Raw genomic sequence first — 18342 nt, 5'->3', positions numbered from 1 at the left:
GCCGCCTCAGCCATTCACTAAGTGTTTCCTGAATGCCTACTGTGATTCAGGAACTGGGTCAGGCATCGTTTGGAAACGCAGGTTCTAACATGACAAAGTGACTCATGGTGCCCTGTGACTTAAATGTCTACAGGCTAAGGTGGATGCTTTTGAAGATGATTCTCAAATCTCATGTCTAAAAAGGCAAACAGAAGCTTTTGGTTTTCCTCCCCAAGTGTCACAAAGGAATCTGAGCACAAACCTAAACAAGGAAATTTTAATCCAAGGTGTTCAGAGAGAGTTCAGTGGAAATGAGGGGACTTGATTAAAAAGAGCTGCTTGGCTCACTGGATCCTAAGCACACCAGGGTTTGTGCCTCAGGGTCAGCAGCAGTCTGGCCTTGGGAGAAACAATTTTACCGCCATCACTGCTTCTCCTTAAACAGATTCAAGGATTAAATCCAGGGCCAGATATGGTAGCCCACAGCTCTATCCCCAGTAGCAAGAGGCAGGAGGATCAGAAGTTCAAGGCCAGCCTCTTCTACATAGGGAGTTCCACAATAGCCTGGGCTACATGACATCCCACCTTAACTCCTTCCCTGTCACTCCAAACCTCCTCCTCCAAACAAACAACAAAGAAAACGGTTACATGGATATACCAAGGCTCCTCAACAAAGCTTAAATTACACATGTATATGGTTAAAAACACATCATTGTTTCAAATAAGAGGGATGTTTTATTTATATTAATATCTGAGCATTAATAAACGTAATTTTGTAAAGTAAAACAATACTTCAGGGTCAGTAAGATATTCAATACTTAGCTCTGTGAACTAAGGCACTTACAACCAAACCTGATGGCCTAAGTCAGACCTCAGGGACCCACTTGGTGGAAGGAAAGACCCAGTTCCCACAAGCTGTCCTCTGATCTCGACACGACTACAATGGTACATGCATGCACATAAGCAAACATACAAAATAAGTAAGTATAATAAAAAATAAGGAATGAGCTTGAAGCCATTTAGTAGACTTTCTATGACATCTGAGTAGATACTGTATGTTGTATTTGTTACTTTTCTTTTTTTTTTTCTGGAGCTGAGGACCGAACCCAGGGCCTTAGCACTTGCTAGGCAAGCGCTCTACCACTGAACTGACTTTTTTTTTTAATCCATGTGACCAAATATCTAACAGAAGTAACTTATAAAGGGTTTATTTGGGCTCAGGATTTGAAGGGATACATACAGTCCATCAGTACAGTGGAAAAGAATGACCTCTAAACTCAACATTTAAGTAAATTAGATATTCAAAGTCATGTTAAAGTGACAAGCAGACACCATGAATGAGTCTTGTTAAGTAAGGTACATGAAAAATCAAGCTAAATTTCCAGCGTCAGCAACGAGACAAATGATCTGACGGCATTTTCCTAGGCAGCACACACCTCTGCACTGCTCAGACCTGGTGAGCCGCTTTCCCCATAACTACACTGACTCCATTCTAGCTTATCTGATGCTCTGGATGTGCATTCCTATAATTTCCCTCATTATGATTTACCCTCATTATACTGTTTATGTTTCTGTGTGTCTGCCTAGAGGCAAGAGGACAAGTTTTACTTACATTTGTAAGCTGGTATTCACGTTCTTCTGTCACTCTCTTGAGCATGTCTTCTGTGGCTCCACTTTGGGAGATGGATGTGCTCTCCATTTGCTGATGAAGTTGGTTTAATACTACTCTCAAGTTGGCAAAGAGTTGGTTACTTATTGATGCTGAGGCTCATTATGCTATTCTATTATACTATATGCATATGTAAAACCAAGGAACTGAGGAAGGAGCACCTGTGCCCTCTTAATCATCATTGTTCAAAAAAAAAAAATTCTGTGAAAATGGAAATGTGTTAGATCAGCTCTGTCCAAGGCTACACTGGCCACTGTCATGGGGTTGAGTACCTGGGATACATCAAGTGCAGCTGAGAAACTACATTCTCAATTTTGTTTAATTTTAATGAAATTGTTAGATGTAGTTAGTGTCTACTCTAGATGTTGGAAGGCAGCTATCGTGCCTTACTCTAAGAACTCAAAATTAATAAACTACCTGTAATTGCCAGGTAGTGGTGGCGTACACCTTTAATCCCAGCACTCAGGAGGCAGAGACAGGTGGATCTCTGTGAGTTCGAGGCTAGCCTGGTCTACAGATCGACCTCCAGGACAGGCTCCAAAGCTACAGGGAAACCCTGTCTCGAAAAACCAAAAGATAAAAAATATTAATAAACAAACAAACAACCTGTAACCCCCCAGCATGCAGGAGACTGAGGCAGGAAGATCCTTGAGTTCAATCATGGGCAGCTGGATGATGGACTGTACAGTGAGACTTATCCAATCTCTCTTGTTTTGCTTCCCAGGCCTACTCTATGCCTTTGTGTGGGGGTGGGGTGGGGTGGGGTGGGGACAGTAAGGATCTCACGTATCTCAGGCTGGCCACCAACTCAGTACTTCTGATCCTCCTGCCTCCATCTCCCGAGATCCAGAGTATAGGTGTGGGTACACTACCATAGGTTTATGAAGTGCTGAGGATCAAACCCAGAGCTTTTTTTTTTTTTTTTTTTTTTTTAACCCCAACCCCCAAACCCAGAGCTTTAAGCATGATAGGTAAGCACTCTACCAAATGAGGAACATCTTTACCATAGAGGTGGAGCAGGAGGTCCTGGATATAACATACTTCTTCCTGGACAGAGCCAAGACAATCAATCCTAACTCTTAGAATTTCCTATGCTATGTTTCAGTTATTGTGCTATTGCTGTGAGGAGATCCAATGACCACGACAACTTTTATTTGTTTGTTTGTTTATTTTTTCAGAGACAAGGTTTCTCTGTGTAACAGCTCTAGCTGTCCTGGAACTTGCTTTGTAGACCAGGCTGGCCTCGAACTCAGAGATCCTCCTGTTTCTGCCTCCCAAGTGCCGGGACTATAGGCATGCACCACCATCACCCATCTCTTCCAAGAGAAAAGCGTTTAATCAGGGGCTGGCTTACAGTTCCAGAGGGTGAGGAGCATGGCAGCCGGCAGGAGGCATGGTACTAGCGCCGTAGTCAAGAGCTTACATGAGAGCTGAAAGATGGAGGGGAGGGCTGTTAGGACTGGGCCTAACTCTTGAAATCTCAAAGCCTACTACCCCTAGTGACACACCTCCTCCAAGAAAGCCACACCTCCTAATCCTTCCTAAACAATTCCACTAACTGGGACCAAACATTCAAACATGAGCCTATGGGGCCATTGTTATTCAAACCACCACAACTAGGAAGTGCAACAGTTTCCTCATTCGGAAGTTGTTAAAGACAGAACCCTAGAACGGTTACCCATGTTCTTGATTCTTCTTAAGCCTTAGAGTCCAGTCAAGCCTGAAGTCAGTCCCATCCTCTTTCCCATGTTTCAACTAAGTAAGCCAGTAAGTCAAGTCCCTTTTCTGCTTATATTCGTTTTGCATTCTATCACTTGGCACCTTAAAAAGTCTTGAGATTGGGCTGGAGAGATGGCTCAGAGGTTAAGAGCACTGGTTGCTCTTCCAGGGGTTCTGAGTTCAATTTCCAGCAACCACATGGTGGCTCACAACCATCCGTAATGAGGTCTGGCGCCCTCTTCTGGCGAGCAGGCATACAGGCAGGCAGAACTCTATACATAATAAATAAATAATGTTTTAAAAAAAAGTCTTGAGAGTAAAAACAAAACAAAAAGCATAGTGACAGTGGTACATAAATGTAATCCCAGCACATGGCAGATGGAAGGTCAAGGATGAAGTTCAGCTACGTAGTAAGTTGATTCAAAGCCAGTCTACACTACAAAAGACCATCTCAAAACATCTCCTTCCCCCCAAACAAAAAACAACCACCAAAAACCCCCAACCAGGGTTGGATTAGTTTCAGCAATTTGGAGTGCATACTACTTGCAGATGACCAAAACTTGGTTCCCAGGACCCACAGATACACACGTGTGTGTGTGTGTGTGTGTGTGTGTGTGTGTGTGTGTGTGTGTGTTAATTTTTAAAATTGTATGTTATATAAACAGTAAAATGGTCATTAGTAGAAAAGTAAGCCATTTAAAATGACTGGGACATTGAGTCAGTCAGGGTACACACACTTTTCTGCACAAAGTAAGTAAAAATTGAATAGCATTCAGTGTAACTCTTTAGTATACTTTTCAGAATGGAGCAGCCCTGATTAGCAAAAATAGTGGCAGACAGCTGGCCATGATGGCACAAGCCTTTACTCCTGGCACTGGGGAAGCAAAGGCAGGTAGATCTCTATGAATTCAAGGCCAGTCTGGTCCACTTAGTGAATTCCAGGACAACCAGGGCTATGTATAGAGATGCTGTTTCAAACCCCACCCCCCAAATAGTGACAAATATTATTCCACCACCATGCTTTTTCAATTTTTAAAATTAAGTTTATTTTGTGTCTATGGGTGGTAGAGAAACCTGAGCATACCAAGGAGTGTATGTGATCAGACGCCAACCCGAGGGTCTGAGGTCCTGAGTTCAATTCCCAGCAACCATATGGTGGCTCTCAACCATCTATAATGAGATCTGGTGCCCTCTTCTGGCCTGAAGGCATATATGCAGGCAGAGCACTGTGTACATAATAAATCATAACAAATAAATAAGTCGCAAACTCAAGTATTAGCGTGTTTAAGTCTTCATTCTTTATTCTTTGTATCAGCAGATTAAACAGGAAGTATTTCCCAAGTCTGATTTAGGGATGTTAAGAAGCACCAGTAAGTTTCAGAGTAACATTCAGTAACCTCTTTAAATGCAATTTTAATCCTTATTGTAAGCTAAATAGAATAATAATTTAATGCAATAAGCTAAATGCACACAAAGCCTGCATATCCTTTACTACAAAAATGGTTTGCACAGCCACATATGGGTTGGATCAACTGTACATTTTTCACAATGAAAGTACTTACATTTATGTCACTAGAACACCGCCTACAACACCTGTCCTGACCTCAGGGTTACAAGCCTTGCCATCCCTACTACTGGAAGTATTTATTTTTAGAATTTTACTGCTATCAAGGAAGATGACGGCCACTAACATTTAACAAATAGTAAGTTTCTTTAAAAAAAGAAAGTGTTCTTTAGAAAAGAATATTAAAACAAACTCTTACAAGAACTTAGTTCCTTAAAAGAAACACAAACCAGTCCACTCTCTTTAATAACTCTCTGCCACTGTCATAAAAACTTGAAATACATAAAGGACATGTCTCAACTTTCATAAAGTCAAAGGGCATTTAGACTGCATATTATGCAGCTAAGGTATATAGCTTGGCACACACAAGTCTGCCTTGTGGAGCTGGAACTGCATGGTCGGCTGTATTTTAAGTTAGTAGTCATTAAAGCCAGTAAAGAATTCAAATACAGCCAGATCAAGGCAGGCAACGAAAGACTCAAGTTATGAAGCTAAAATTGAAGACCTCTTTCATTGTGTGCCTAGCAATCATGATATTACAACACATGGTTTCCAAATAAAATATCAAAATTCCAGAAATTACAAATGGTGTCAAGATCCATAGTTGGCTTCATCGAAAGCTTTTCGAGCGCGTTTCAACTCTTCGTTCATAGTCAGTAAGTCTTTAACTCTAGCAAACTTCCTTGGGTCCTTTCGAATCAGGAAGACAATATCTTCAACTTGCACTCGACCCTGTCTTCCAATCGACATTGCCTTGTGAGTCTATGACAAGGAAACACATTCATTTTTAAGAGTCAAATCTATTTTTTGTTTTTTTTGTTTTTTTTTTTTTTGTTTTTCGAGACAGGGTTTCTCTGTGTAGCTTTGCGCCTGTCCTGGAACTTTACTCTGTAGCCCAGGCTGGCCTCGAACTCACAAAGATACACCTGCCTCTGCCTCCCGAGTGCTGGGATTAAAGGCGTGCGCCACCGCCCGGCTGAGTCAAATCTTTTTGTTTTAATTTGCTATTAAACATGCTGGTGAGGCTGAAGATTTTCTCTTCTAATTACAGCTACTCATTTGAGAACCATCTGTACGGTCATCTCCTTGTCCCTTTTCTATTGCATAGTTAGCAATATTTTCTTTATGCTTTATGGGCTTTTTTATTTGCATTAAGGACATTAAAATTACCAAAGTGAGCTAGACAAGGTGAAGGACATCTTTAATCCCAGCAGAGACAGAGACAGGCAGATATCTGTGAGTTCGAGGCCAGCCTGGTTTATATAAACATTTACACAGTAAGTTCCAGGCCAGACAGAATTACATAGTGAGACCCTGCCTCAAAAACAGATAGACAGACAGAGAGATAAATAGACCGAAAACAACAAAATCTACCAAATTTGGAGATGCATCCGTTTTGTTTTGTGATATAGGTGGAGTTTTTGTTTTGTTGGAGAGGTGGTCTTGTTAAAGGTGTTCTGGGGTGACAGTGATTGGGTAATAGAGATTAAGCAAATAATAACATCAGGGTTTAAGGGCTTGGGAGGAAGGGAGGTTTATGGAGGGTAAATAGTAAACAGGTCATAAGACTGCTTAGACCTTTGATACCAAAATCTGTACTTGAAGACACAACAGTGACATTTGTTGTTGTTTTGTTTTTGAGACTTGGTCTCACGATATAACCTGGAACTCACTATATAGACCTGCCTGACCCTGAACTCAGGCTCACTTGTCTGATTCCTCACTGTTCATCTTTTGAGACAGGGTCCCTGTACATAGCCCAGGCTGGTCTCAGTTGAGGCAATCCTCCTGCCTGTGCTACAAGTTCTGGGATTTACAAGCATGTACCACACTGCCTAGCTTTGCTTTTGTTTGTTGAGGCAAAGTCTTGCTATGTAGCCAAGGCTGAACTTGAAACTGGGGTCCTCCTGCCTCAGCCTCCAGAATGCTTAGCATGCTGAGATTACATCCTCTCTTTCCTGGCTGTTTTGTTAGTGTTGGGTTTTATTTTTTTTTTCGAGACAGGGCTTCTCTTTGTAGTCTTGGAGCCTGTCCTAGAACTCACTCTGTAGACCAGGCTGGCCTTGAACTCAGAGATCCATCTGCCTCTGCCTCCTGAGTGCTGGGATTAAAGGTGTTGCACCACCACTGCTTGGCTTATTTTATTTTTTTAGACAGGCTCATTATGTTGCTCTGGATGGTCTAGAACTTGCTATACATAGACCAGGTTGGATTTTTTAACTTGTAGCGATCCTCCTGTCTGTCTCTGGAACTCTGGGATTATGCCAGGTACGTCATTTAATGTGGTGCTGGGGGACTGAACCCAGGGCCTCACCCATGCTAAGGACATGATCTACCACTATTACTGTTAACGTTTTCCTTCAGTGCAATATTAGACCCAGGCCCTTACACACACTAGGCAAGTGGTCTTCCACCAAGCTCAACTTCAGCTCTTGCTGAGCAATTTCTTCACTTTTATTGTGTAATAAGGAAATAATCCAAAATAAAGGGTGAATATTCATAAGAACCAAAAAAAAAAAAAACCCTCAAATTCCGTAACCCCATCCCTGCTAATATATCCAAAGAAAAGAAAGGAAGAAATCCATAAAAGTGGTCATTCAAGATGTCAGACTCAGGCCAGCCATGGTGGCGCACGCCTTTAATCCCAGCACTCAGAGGCAGAGGCAGGTGGATCTCTGTGAGTTCAAGGCCAGCTTGGTCTATATAAACAAGTTCCGGGACAGCCAGGCCTACACAGAGAAACCCTGTCTGGAAAACAAAAAAACAAAAACAAACAAACAAAAACTCCAAACAAGATGTCAGACTCAGGGCTGGAGATGTAGCTTGGTGACAGTGCATTTGCCAAGCATTCAAGAGGCCCTGAGTTCAAACACCACAGAACAAAACCACCTGTAAATAACTTACACAATAAGCTTAGGGTTAATCATAATTAGTAGGATAATCAATATGGGAAGCAGTTTGAGCTTTGATAGTTTGCCTAGCATGCATAATGCCTGGGTTTGATCACCAGCAGTGAACATATGGGCCTGATAGCACAGCCTGTATTCCCTCCCAACACTCAGGAAGTGGAGGCAGGAGGATCAAAACTTCAAGGTTGTCTTTAGCTACACAGTGAAGCCAGCTTGAAATACATAAGACCCTGTATCAGGGGAGAGAAATTCAAATGAATTTATATGGCTACTAAAATAAAATATGAAAACACAAGAAACACATATTGTAAAGCATTTAAAAGTAAAATGAATGTTATTATGATCACTACTATGGAAAACATTATGTTACTTAATTTTAATTTTTGGTTTGTTTTTATCTTTGGAGAGGGCTCTCAAAGATTTAAAAAAACAAACAAACCCCAAAGGTATGACATAAACTGTACATACCTTCAAATGAATACTGAAAGAAAAAGAACTTCGGCTGTATGAGGTTATGGGCAATACTTTATTCAAGGATATTGCGTTTTAACAAATAAAACTTGGAAGTTGGAGAAGGGCCCAGTGCTGTTCTTCCAGAGGACTGCAGTTCAGTTCTCAGCACCCACATGGCAGCTCACAACCACCTACCTCCAGTTTTAGGGAACCCAACACCCTCTTCTGGCCTCCTAGAGCACTAGGCACACACATGGTACACAGACATACTTGTAGGCAAAACAACCAAAGATATAAAATGAAATAAATCAACGAACAAACAAACAAATAAAACTTCATTATGCAATCTCCATTACTAATGGCAACTGAACTTACTGGCAATGAAGCCAGGAATTTGCACCAAGTCCGCACTCAGATGGACAGCTCATTTCAAAAGCTGTAGTGTTAGTTAACGCTTAGAATTTCAAATCTTCAATGAACTAAAACAGTTATGTGGTGACATTGTAATCTAAGAAATAAAGCTTGCCTGAAGATCAGAGGACAGAGCCAGCCACACAGTTAGAACATAGAGGTCAGGCAGTGATGGCACACACCTTTAATCCTAGCACTTGGGAGACAGAGGCTCCAGAGATCTGTCTGGATTTCTGAGTTCAAGACCACACTGGGCTACATGAGATTAATCCAGTCTAAAAGAGAAACAGTCGGGCAGTGGTGGCACATACCTTTAATCCTAGCACTTGGGAGGCAGAGGCTCCAGAGATCTGTCTGGATTTCTGTGAGTTCAAGGCCACACTGGGCTACACGAGATTAATCCAGTCTAAAAGAGAAACAGTCGGGCAGTGGTGGCACATACCTTTAATTCCAGCACTTGGGATCACACACCTTTAATCCCAGCACTAGGAAGGTTGAGACAGAAAGTGATAAGGCTGGGCAGAGAAAGGAATATAAGGCAGGAGGAGACAGGAACTCAGTCCCTTTCAAGCTGAGGAATTGGTGAGGTAAGAGGTGGTGGCTGTGGCTTGCTCTGTTTCTCTGATCTTTTAACTTTCACCCTGATATCTGGCTCTGGGTTTTTTATTAAGACCAATTAAGATTCGTGCAACAAGTTACAAAAATAAAAATGACAAAATTAATCGTTACAAACTGTCTTACCATTTCAGTGATGAACTCGATGACGAGATCTTCAAGAATATCCACTGACTCGGTGTAAGGATTCTGGTCATCCCCAAACCCATACATCATACACCGTACTGTGAAAGAACAAGAGCTTTGGTTTACTCAGAGACTGACCAACTTCACCAGCACCTTTTCCATACCAACTAGAATTAAGCCAAATTATAAACAATGGCTTAAAAACATAATTAAGGCTGGGTGTGGTAGTACATGGCTTTTCAATCCCAGCAGTCAAGGATCAGAGACAAGTGAATCTGAGTTCAGGCCCAGGCTGGTCTACATAGGAAGATCGTGCCTCAAACAAACAACAAAATATTACAATTGTCTCCAAGTATGGATTTTGGTATAAAAGGTCTAAGCAGTTTATGACCAGTCTTACTATTTAGCCTCCACAAACCTCCCTTCCTCCCAAGCTACTAAACCCTGCTGTCATTTGCCTAACCTCTACCACCCACTCACTATTGCCCAGAACACCTTCAAATGTAGTAAGGACAAGGCTAGTGACAGCTCAGCCTTTCTTTCTTTTCTTTTTTTCTTATGCTGTGGCTGTCCTAAAACTCACTTTATAGACCAGGCCTGCCTCTTCCTCCCAGTGCTGGGATTAAAGGCGAGCACCACCACACCTGGCCTGAAAGATTAGCCTTTCCAGCAAGTGATGTGGAAGTGTGGGAGGTAGTGGGGCATTGGCAAAGAGAAAGCACAAGGGTCTCCATCATTACCATAGGGTAAAGGACATGAGAGAAAGTGCTCCAACTACCTTCTTATAAGAAACAGGCTGAATTCGGTTGTGGTGGCGCACGCCTTTAATCCCAGTACTCGGGAGGCAGAGGCAAGCAGATCTCTGTGAGTTTGAGACCAGGCTGGTCTACAGATTAAACTCCAGGACAACCAGTGCTACACAGAGAAACCCTGCCTCAAAAAAGCTAAAAAAGAAAATAAAGAATAAAAAGGCTGAAGCCCTTTCAGGCTTCATCTGAAAGAACAGAATATACAAAAGAGAAGAAAAGTCTAATTCAGAGGAATAAAAATAACTGCAAATAGCTAAAAAACTTTAGTAGTTCCTATAGGCCAGATACTATTTTAAGGCTTTTCATATATAATTCATTGAATCCTTAGACAGGCCTCTAATTTAGACACTACTGACACCCCTTCTATGGGTGAGAAAACTAAGGCACCAAGTGAAGTGACTCACCTCGAGGTCACACAACTAGCTAAAAAGTGAACCTTAAATGTGACTCCAGCCGATCCGAACCCCAGCAGTCATGCTTTTCTTTATAGCTTAGAACAGATGGGACTCATAAGGATGCTCAACCTGCTTCTACTTCCTAAGTGACAGGGTTACTTTTATTTTGATCTCAGTAGTGACCATAAGCACACAGATATAAATCTCACCAGGTTGTTCTCTTAGAACATGCCCAGTTTACTGTATGCAAGTCTTTTTTTTTTTTTTTTTTGGTTTTTCGAGACAGGGTTTCTCTGTGTAGCTTTGCGCCTCTCCTGGAACTCACTTGGTAGCCCAGGCTGGCCTCGAACTCACAGAGATCCGCCTGGCTCTGCCTCCCGAGTGCTGGGATTAAAGGCGTGCGCCACCACCGCCCGGCGCAAGTCTTTTTTTTAAGAGGCAGTTGGGGCTGGAGAGATGGCTCAGAGGTTAAGAGCCCTGGCTGCTCTTCTAGAGGTCCTGAGTTCAATTTCCAGCAACCACACGGTGGCTCACAACCATCTATAATGAGATCTTGTGCCCTCTTCTGGCCAGCAGGCATACATGCAGGCAGAGCAGTGTACATAATAAATAAATCTTCAATGGAAAAAAAAAAAGAGAGAGAGGAAGTTGAAGGGCTAGAAAGACGGCTGTGGATAAAGATGCTTGCTGTGCGACCCTGACGGCCTAAATTCAATCCCTGGAACCCACGCAAAAGTGGAAGGACAGAATCAACTTCACAAAGTTGTCCCCTGCCCTCCTGTGCATCATGGGACCAGCACACTCATACACATACCAACCAACATAAAATATAATATTAATAATACTTTAAAAAAGACAGAGTCAGCCAGGTGTGGTGTGGTGCACACCTTTAATCTCAGCACCCAGGAGGCAGAGGCAGGCAGATTTCCGAGAGTTCAAGGCCAGCCTGGTCTACAAATCAAGTGCCAGGACAGCCAGAGCTGTTACACAGAGAAACCGTCTCAGAAAAAAAAAAAATTAAAATAAGTAAAGGACAGAGTTTCATTATGTAGCTCTGGCTGACCTGGAACTCACTAAGTAGACCTGGATAGCCTTCCCTAATGCTGGGCTTAAAGGCAAGCACCACCATGACAAACTATATATTGTTTTTAAAAACGCTTAGAGTATATTTCTAAAAAAAGAAATAGGCACATTAACAACTCCTTTTACATTGTTTTTATTTATTTTGATTACTATTATCAATATCTAATTAACTACTTGGGAGGGGTTGAGACAGTGTTTCTCCAGGTAGCCCAGGCTGGTCTCAAATTCATAATCCTCTTGCCTCAGCCTCCTGAGTATTGGAATTATAGAAATAATTCCTATTCAGAAGCAAAAACTGGCAGGGGCCACAAGGAGAAGAAATACCGGGGTGACTGGGAAGCCAGTCTGGAGCACAGTTATCCCTGGTGTTCAAAATGCCAAGAGATTTTAGGTCCCAACAAGAAGGAAGAGAACTAATAGAGCAGCCAATAGTCTCTAGTTCTTTTTGAATTCTGTTTTTAAAACTTGCCTTTTAAGAGACAATTTTAGACTTACAGATGAGATATAAAAATAGGAAAGTTTCCATATGCCCAATATCTAGCTTCCACTTATAACATTTATACAACAAATATTCATCAAAATTAAGAAATCAACATTAGTACAAGTACCTTATTCAGATTGTACTTATTTTTCTACTTAGGTCCATTTCCTGTTCAGATTCCTTATGTCTACTCCACCCCCACATGGTAGGGAAATGCCCTTACCACTGGGCTACACTCCCCAGGCTCAATTCCAGACTCCACTCTACTTGTCACACTCTGTAGTTTTCTCCATCCAACCAGTGACAGCTCCTTAGTTCTTCCCTGTCTTTCAAAATCTCAACTCTTGAGAATCCAAGTCAGATCTTGAGACTGTGCTGTCTGCCGTTTTCTCGTGATTATACCGAGGTTGGAATGCTTTCACACGCTACGAGAAAGTATCTCACATCAGAGGTACATGCCAATACATCACTGAGAATGCTAACTTTTATCATTAGCTAAAGTGAGGTCTGTTATAATTTCCACTGTAAGTTATTCTTTCCTAAATAATTGAGGAAGACACTGTCACAGACGGGTAGAATTCACCTATTTCACTAGGAACAGAAAACCTGCATTATAAAAGCTGTACATATTTAGACGATGTCTGTATTTGGTCAAAGGTAAAGGCATAGACACCTGGCAGTGGATACTTTGAAAGTATTACCATAACAAAAGGAAATCTTTAGAATTGGGGATGTGGCTCAGTCAGGAGGGTTCCTGCCTAGCATGCTCAAAGCTCTGGGTTTGATCCCCAGCACTGAATAAAACTGGTCATGTTGCACATCCCTGTCTTCTCAGCATTTGGGAAGTGGAAGCAGGAGGGTCAGAAGTTTGAGGCCATCTTCAGTTACAAGGTCAGCCTGGGCTCTATGAAACCCTTCTCAAACAAACAAACGAACAAGCAAACAAGGACAACAAAAGTAGACAAGCTAATGTAGAGTCGGGGGAGCCCAGGAGGCCTCAACCCTCCTTGAAGAACTATAGGCAGCTAAGGAATGCTGGGAAAGGGAGAAAAAGCCTTCCCAGAAATGATCGCATCAATTGGTTATCCAAGACCAATAGTCAGCCCTGAAAAACACACATAAACTAACACTGTACAGACAAAGCAAGTTGTATTAACATATTTAGGGGTGTGTGTGTGTGTGTGCAACAATCAATAAAAAACGAGGCCCTGACTTTGAAAGAGCAAGGTGGAGTATATGGGAGGGTTTGGAAGGAGGAAAAGGAAAAGGAAATGATGTAATTACATTACAATTTTTTAAAAAAATGGCCCAGGGAGATGGCTCAGCAGGTAAGGGCACCTGCTGCCGAGCCTGAGGACCTGAGTTCCATCCCTGGGACCCACATGGTAGAAGGAGAGACTCACTGAAGCAAGAGGAAGGGCAGTTTAAGGCCAACCTGGACTATACAGTCAAAAGCTGGCAGAAAAACAGCAAAAACATGATCCATGAAGAGACACGAAGGTTCTGTTAAGTCAATGGGAGAAGCGTGTCAAAATTCCCAATTCTTGTCATCATAAAGGTAAAGCAATTGAAACTGAACCAAAGGTTTGAACAAGAAACAGTGTAAGTACCACTTCTAGAGGGCTTTGGTGTAAGGATTCTTTTCATATCTCCACATGACACACAAGAATCATGTAGCTAGCATCAGGGAGATAGAACAGGAAGTGGTCAGACTTAAACAAAAAATGAAGACATCAGAAAGGATTTTGCTGTTTTGAGACAGGATCTCATATAGCATAAGCTGGCTTCAAACTCACTATCTAGCTGAGGATGACACTGAACCCCAAATCCTCCTGTCCCTACCTCTCCCAAGAGCTGGGATTATAGGTATGTGCCACCACAGATGGCTGGAAAAGGATTTAGACAGTTAAAGGCTGATCTTGCAGTTTCAAGAATTTTTAGATACTACCGCATTCAGGCATAAATCCGTGTTGCTGTACTTCTCAATGCTCAGCCAAGGACCCTGGGCATGGAGATGGAGAGTACATTCTCTTGGTGTCTTTCAGGAGTTAGTACGGGTGATGACAGGAAGAAACGGCTAACCTTGCTGCTGCCCCGAAGGGCCTAACTTGTCTGCTGAAGGCGTAGGACAGAAGGCTAGTACATTATAATCTCCATGCCACTGTTAGTACTGCACATCTCCACCTTCTGCCCTGTTCACCGCCTTAGTCCAAAGCCTCAACTTACATCACTTGAACGGTGGACACAAGAGGAATACGATTTCATAGTCATCCTCAGCTACATAATACAAGGCCTGTCTGGGATACAGGAGACCTTGCTAAAAACAAAATCAAAAGAAGGGAAAAACAGCAACAACAAAAAACAAAGACAGGAAAATGATGGTGGTGGTGCTCAGGATGTATGTACCTCAGTATTAGTAGAGTGTCAGCCTAACGTACACAAAGCCTAGGTCCAATCCTCGGCAAGGCAAGAACTGGGAATCATGACACAAGCCTATAAGTCTAGCAACCAGGGAAGTAAAGCAGGAAGATCAGAAGTTCAAAGTCTACATACCAAGTTGGAAGCCATACTGGGATATATGGCTGGGTGGTAGTGACACATATCTTAAATTCCAGTACCCAGGAGGCAGAGGCAGAGAGATCTGAGTTTGAGGGCAGCCTGGTCTATGGAGCAAGTTCTAGGACAGCCAGGGCCACACAAAAACCCTGTCTCAAAAAAAAAGAAAAAGAACAAATCAAAACTAAAACCCTGCCCCCCCCCGAAAGTGATCATGACCACATTCTTCATTTTATATGCTGTACACAGAATTAGTATACATGATTCAGAAAGCAGTTATGCCGAACATGGGGGTACACACCTGTAATCCCAGTACTTGAGAGTCTAAGGCAGGAGGACTGCTACCAATCCAAAGCTGGCTTGGGCTACACGTGAGCACCAGAGTAACCAGGGCTACAGAGAGACTGTCTTATAGAAAAACAATAATAAAAACAGACAACTTCATAGGCAAGTCTGAGGACACTGTCCCTTTAGGCAAACGTGTGCAGAGTAATAAATCTACTTTGGCCGGGCGGTGGTGGCGCACGCCTTTAATCCCAGCACTCGGGAGGCAGAGCCAGGCGGATCTCTGTGAGTTCGAGGCCAGCCTGGGCTACCAAGTGAGTTCCAGGAAAAGGCGCAAAGCTACACAGAGAAACCCTGTCTCGAAAAACCAAAAAAAAAAAAAATAAATAAATAAATAAAATAAAATAAAATAAATCTACTTTAAATGGACATGTTCAGAAACTTTCACCCTCCATAGTAACAGCATTGCGAAATACAACTTACATTCTTTAGAGAAAAGTCTCTTTCTCTTCCCCTGTCCACCTTCCGCTCCTCCTCCAATTTCTTCATTCTCCTCCTCAAACTAGAAATTTAAAAATACATCAAGACATGTCAGATGACTACTGCATCTGATATTCCACTGAGTCTCCTTTCTGGTCTCTCTTCTTTTGTGTGTGCTATAACTGAACCTAGGAGCTCAAGAGTCTAAACAGATGCTCGACCACTGAACTACACTCCCCAGGCCCCTTTTCATTTTCCTCTTTTGTTTTGTTTGGAGTTTTTGTTTTGGAAAGACACTATTTATGTATATTGTGTGTGCCTACAGTGACCACAGAGGCCAAAATAGGGTGTCCAACCCACTGGAGCTGGAGTTACAGGTGACTGTTCGTTGCCAGATATGACAGACAGTAAGTGCTCTTAACCACTAAGCTATCTCTCTAGGCCTTTTTTTTTTTTTCTTTTTTTTCTTTTTTCTTTGAGACAAGGTCTCACTATGTACCCCAGTCTGCCTGGAACTAAGAGATCCACTTGCCCCTGCATGAGTGCTGGAACTAAAAGCGTTCACCACCACGCCCATTGAGTGACCCTTTCTCATTTTCAATAGTGATAGGCTAAACCAAACAGCACAAAATCATGAAAACTTAGCACCTTAAGACCTTAAACACTTAGGTTCTTAAGACCTAGTCCAATTCTCAAGTCATGCAGGAAGGCTTCTATTACGGCCCCTAACAACCCTACACCTTATGTGTGGAAAAGTCCTAAGGACATCGGGCTCTGGGTTTTGTTTAGCCAACTAAGTTGTCACACTGCTAGGCAATCCTACAGTAAAAGACCTGACACTGGTCTAAAGTCTACCCTCTGCTGTCATCGGAACCAACATTTACCAAGCACTTAACAACGTAGGACTAAAAACTTTCCCTAAGTGGGCCCGATCCTATCCCATGACGAGAAACCCGATGTCTGAAGTTAAGTGACTTCCTGGGAGAAAAGGAGTTCGGACTTCAGGCTTCCTGACTTGAGTCCATCGTTTCTCCGCTATCTACACTAGTTTTGTTAGCAGCAGCGGAGGCCGGTTCCGCAGTATTCGCTTCGATCTCCCAATAACCCTCAAGGTGTCTCAAAAGTGTCCGGCAGGTCCAGCTCAAAGGGGGTCCGCTCCCTACTCCTCCCCGTCCTGCCCCACGACTACGGTAAATCCGAGGAAGGGGGGAACGCTGCGGAGCTCCCAGGCTCGGCTGGATTCCCTACGGAACACGAGGCTCGGGCTGCCTCCGCGAGCGAGCCCGAGGCAGCGAGGAAACAGGCTGGGACCGAGGCGCTCACTCACGGTGGGGTCTTCCTCCTCATCCGCCATCCTAGCGGCCCGCCAGCCGTCTGAGCACCGCCCGGCGACCGCCGCGGCTTTTATAGGATCCGGTGCGTCACTTCCGGCCCGGCCGGCGCTGCGTCTGCACGAACCCGCTCTCGGGCTGAGACTGGCTAAAGGGCAGTGACGCGCTCTTAAGCGTGGAATCCTGAAGAAGGAATTAAAAATGAAAAAGAAGCCGGCCGGGCGGTGATGGCACACGCCTTTAATCCCAGCACTCGGGAGGCAGCACCAGGCGGATCTCTGTGAGTTCGAGGCCAGCCTGGTCTACAGAGTGAGTTCCAGGAAAGGCGCAAAGCTACACAGAGAAACCCTGTCTCGAAAAACCAAAAAAAAAAAAAAAAAAGCCAGGCCGGGTGGTGGTGGCGGATGCCTTTAATCCCAGCACTTGGGAGGCAGAGGCAGGTGGATCTCTGTGAGTTTGAGGCCAGAGGCAGGCGGATCTCTGTGAGTTCGAGGCCAGTGTGGTCTACAAAGCCAGTTCCAGGACAGGCAGGACTGTTACACAGAGAAATCCTGTCTCGAAAGACCAAAAAAAAAAAAAAAAAAAAAAAAAAGACCATAGAGGTCAGGCAGTGGTGGCACACACCTTTAATCCTAGCACTCTGGAGGCAGACATCCCTCTGGATCTCTGTGAATTCAAAGCCACCTGGACTACTACTCAGTCTAGGAGAGAAACAGAGCCAGGCAGTGTTGGCACACACCTTTAACCCCAGTACTTGGGAAGCACACACCTTTAATCCCAGCACTAGGAAGTGATGGCTGGGCGGAGGAAGGTATATAAGGGGTGAGGAGACAGGAACTGAAGGATTTTCAGACTGAGGAGTCCTAGAGGCAGTAGTGACTTATTCCTTTGTCTGTCTGATCTTTCAGCATTTACCCCAATATCTGGCTCTGGGTTTTTTATTAAAAGACCATTTTCATATTTGTGTTATACTTTCTTCTTTAAGTGTCTTCTATAAGATATGGTGTGTTATCACAGCAACAGAAAAGTAACTGATACAGGAGCAAACTGAATCCATATTCCCAGGCCAGTGTTACTTTGGCTCAAAAAAAAATCCATCAGTTATTCTCTTTAGTTAAGAGCTGTGGTTTTGCACCAACCATATTAATTTTAAAGTTAAGAAAAATAGGAGCTGGACAGTAAGAGTGGTGGGTAAGAGTGCTTGCTGTGCCCGCGTGAGGACCTGGATTGCCTCCTAGTGTCCCGTGAAAGTGCAGACATGGCCACATGCACGTGTAACCCTAGCATTGTAGGGGGGGCAGAGACGGGAGAGTCACTGGGGCATCTGGCTGCCAACTGCCTCCAGGGTCATTAAAAGACCCTGATTCAAAGGACTAATGTGGATATTTATGCGTATGTGTGCATAAGCATAGCTACACATGTGCATACATATGCACTCACCGTAAGCACACATCAAAAAATAAAGTAGAAAGAAAGA

The 18342-nt window shown here is 43.2% G+C and overlaps 1 protein-coding gene across 1 annotated transcript; it reads right to left on the bottom strand.

Annotated features, from left to right (window-relative positions):
- Positions 1-4642: 4642 nt before the first annotated feature.
- On the bottom strand, positions 4643-16982 carry Taf13 (TATA-box binding protein associated factor 13). Its single transcript, XM_052731422.1, has 4 exons — positions 16862-16982; positions 15538-15616; positions 9446-9543; positions 4643-5693 (listed from the first exon to the last, which is right to left on the bottom strand). The coding sequence occupies exons 1-4, from the start codon at positions 16886-16888 to the stop codon at positions 5523-5525; spliced, it is 375 nt and encodes a 124-aa protein (XP_052587382.1). The 5' UTR covers positions 16889-16982; the 3' UTR covers positions 4643-5522.
- Positions 16983-18342: the final 1360 nt, after the last annotated feature.

This window comes from Peromyscus californicus, unplaced genomic scaffold, assembly GCF_007827085.1.
Source record: "Peromyscus californicus insignis strain IS unplaced genomic scaffold, ASM782708v3 Scaffold_9__1_contigs__length_137607984, whole genome shotgun sequence".
NCBI lineage: Eukaryota > Metazoa > Chordata > Mammalia > Rodentia > Cricetidae > Peromyscus > Peromyscus californicus.
This window is presented reverse-complemented; position numbering and strand designations above follow the sequence as displayed.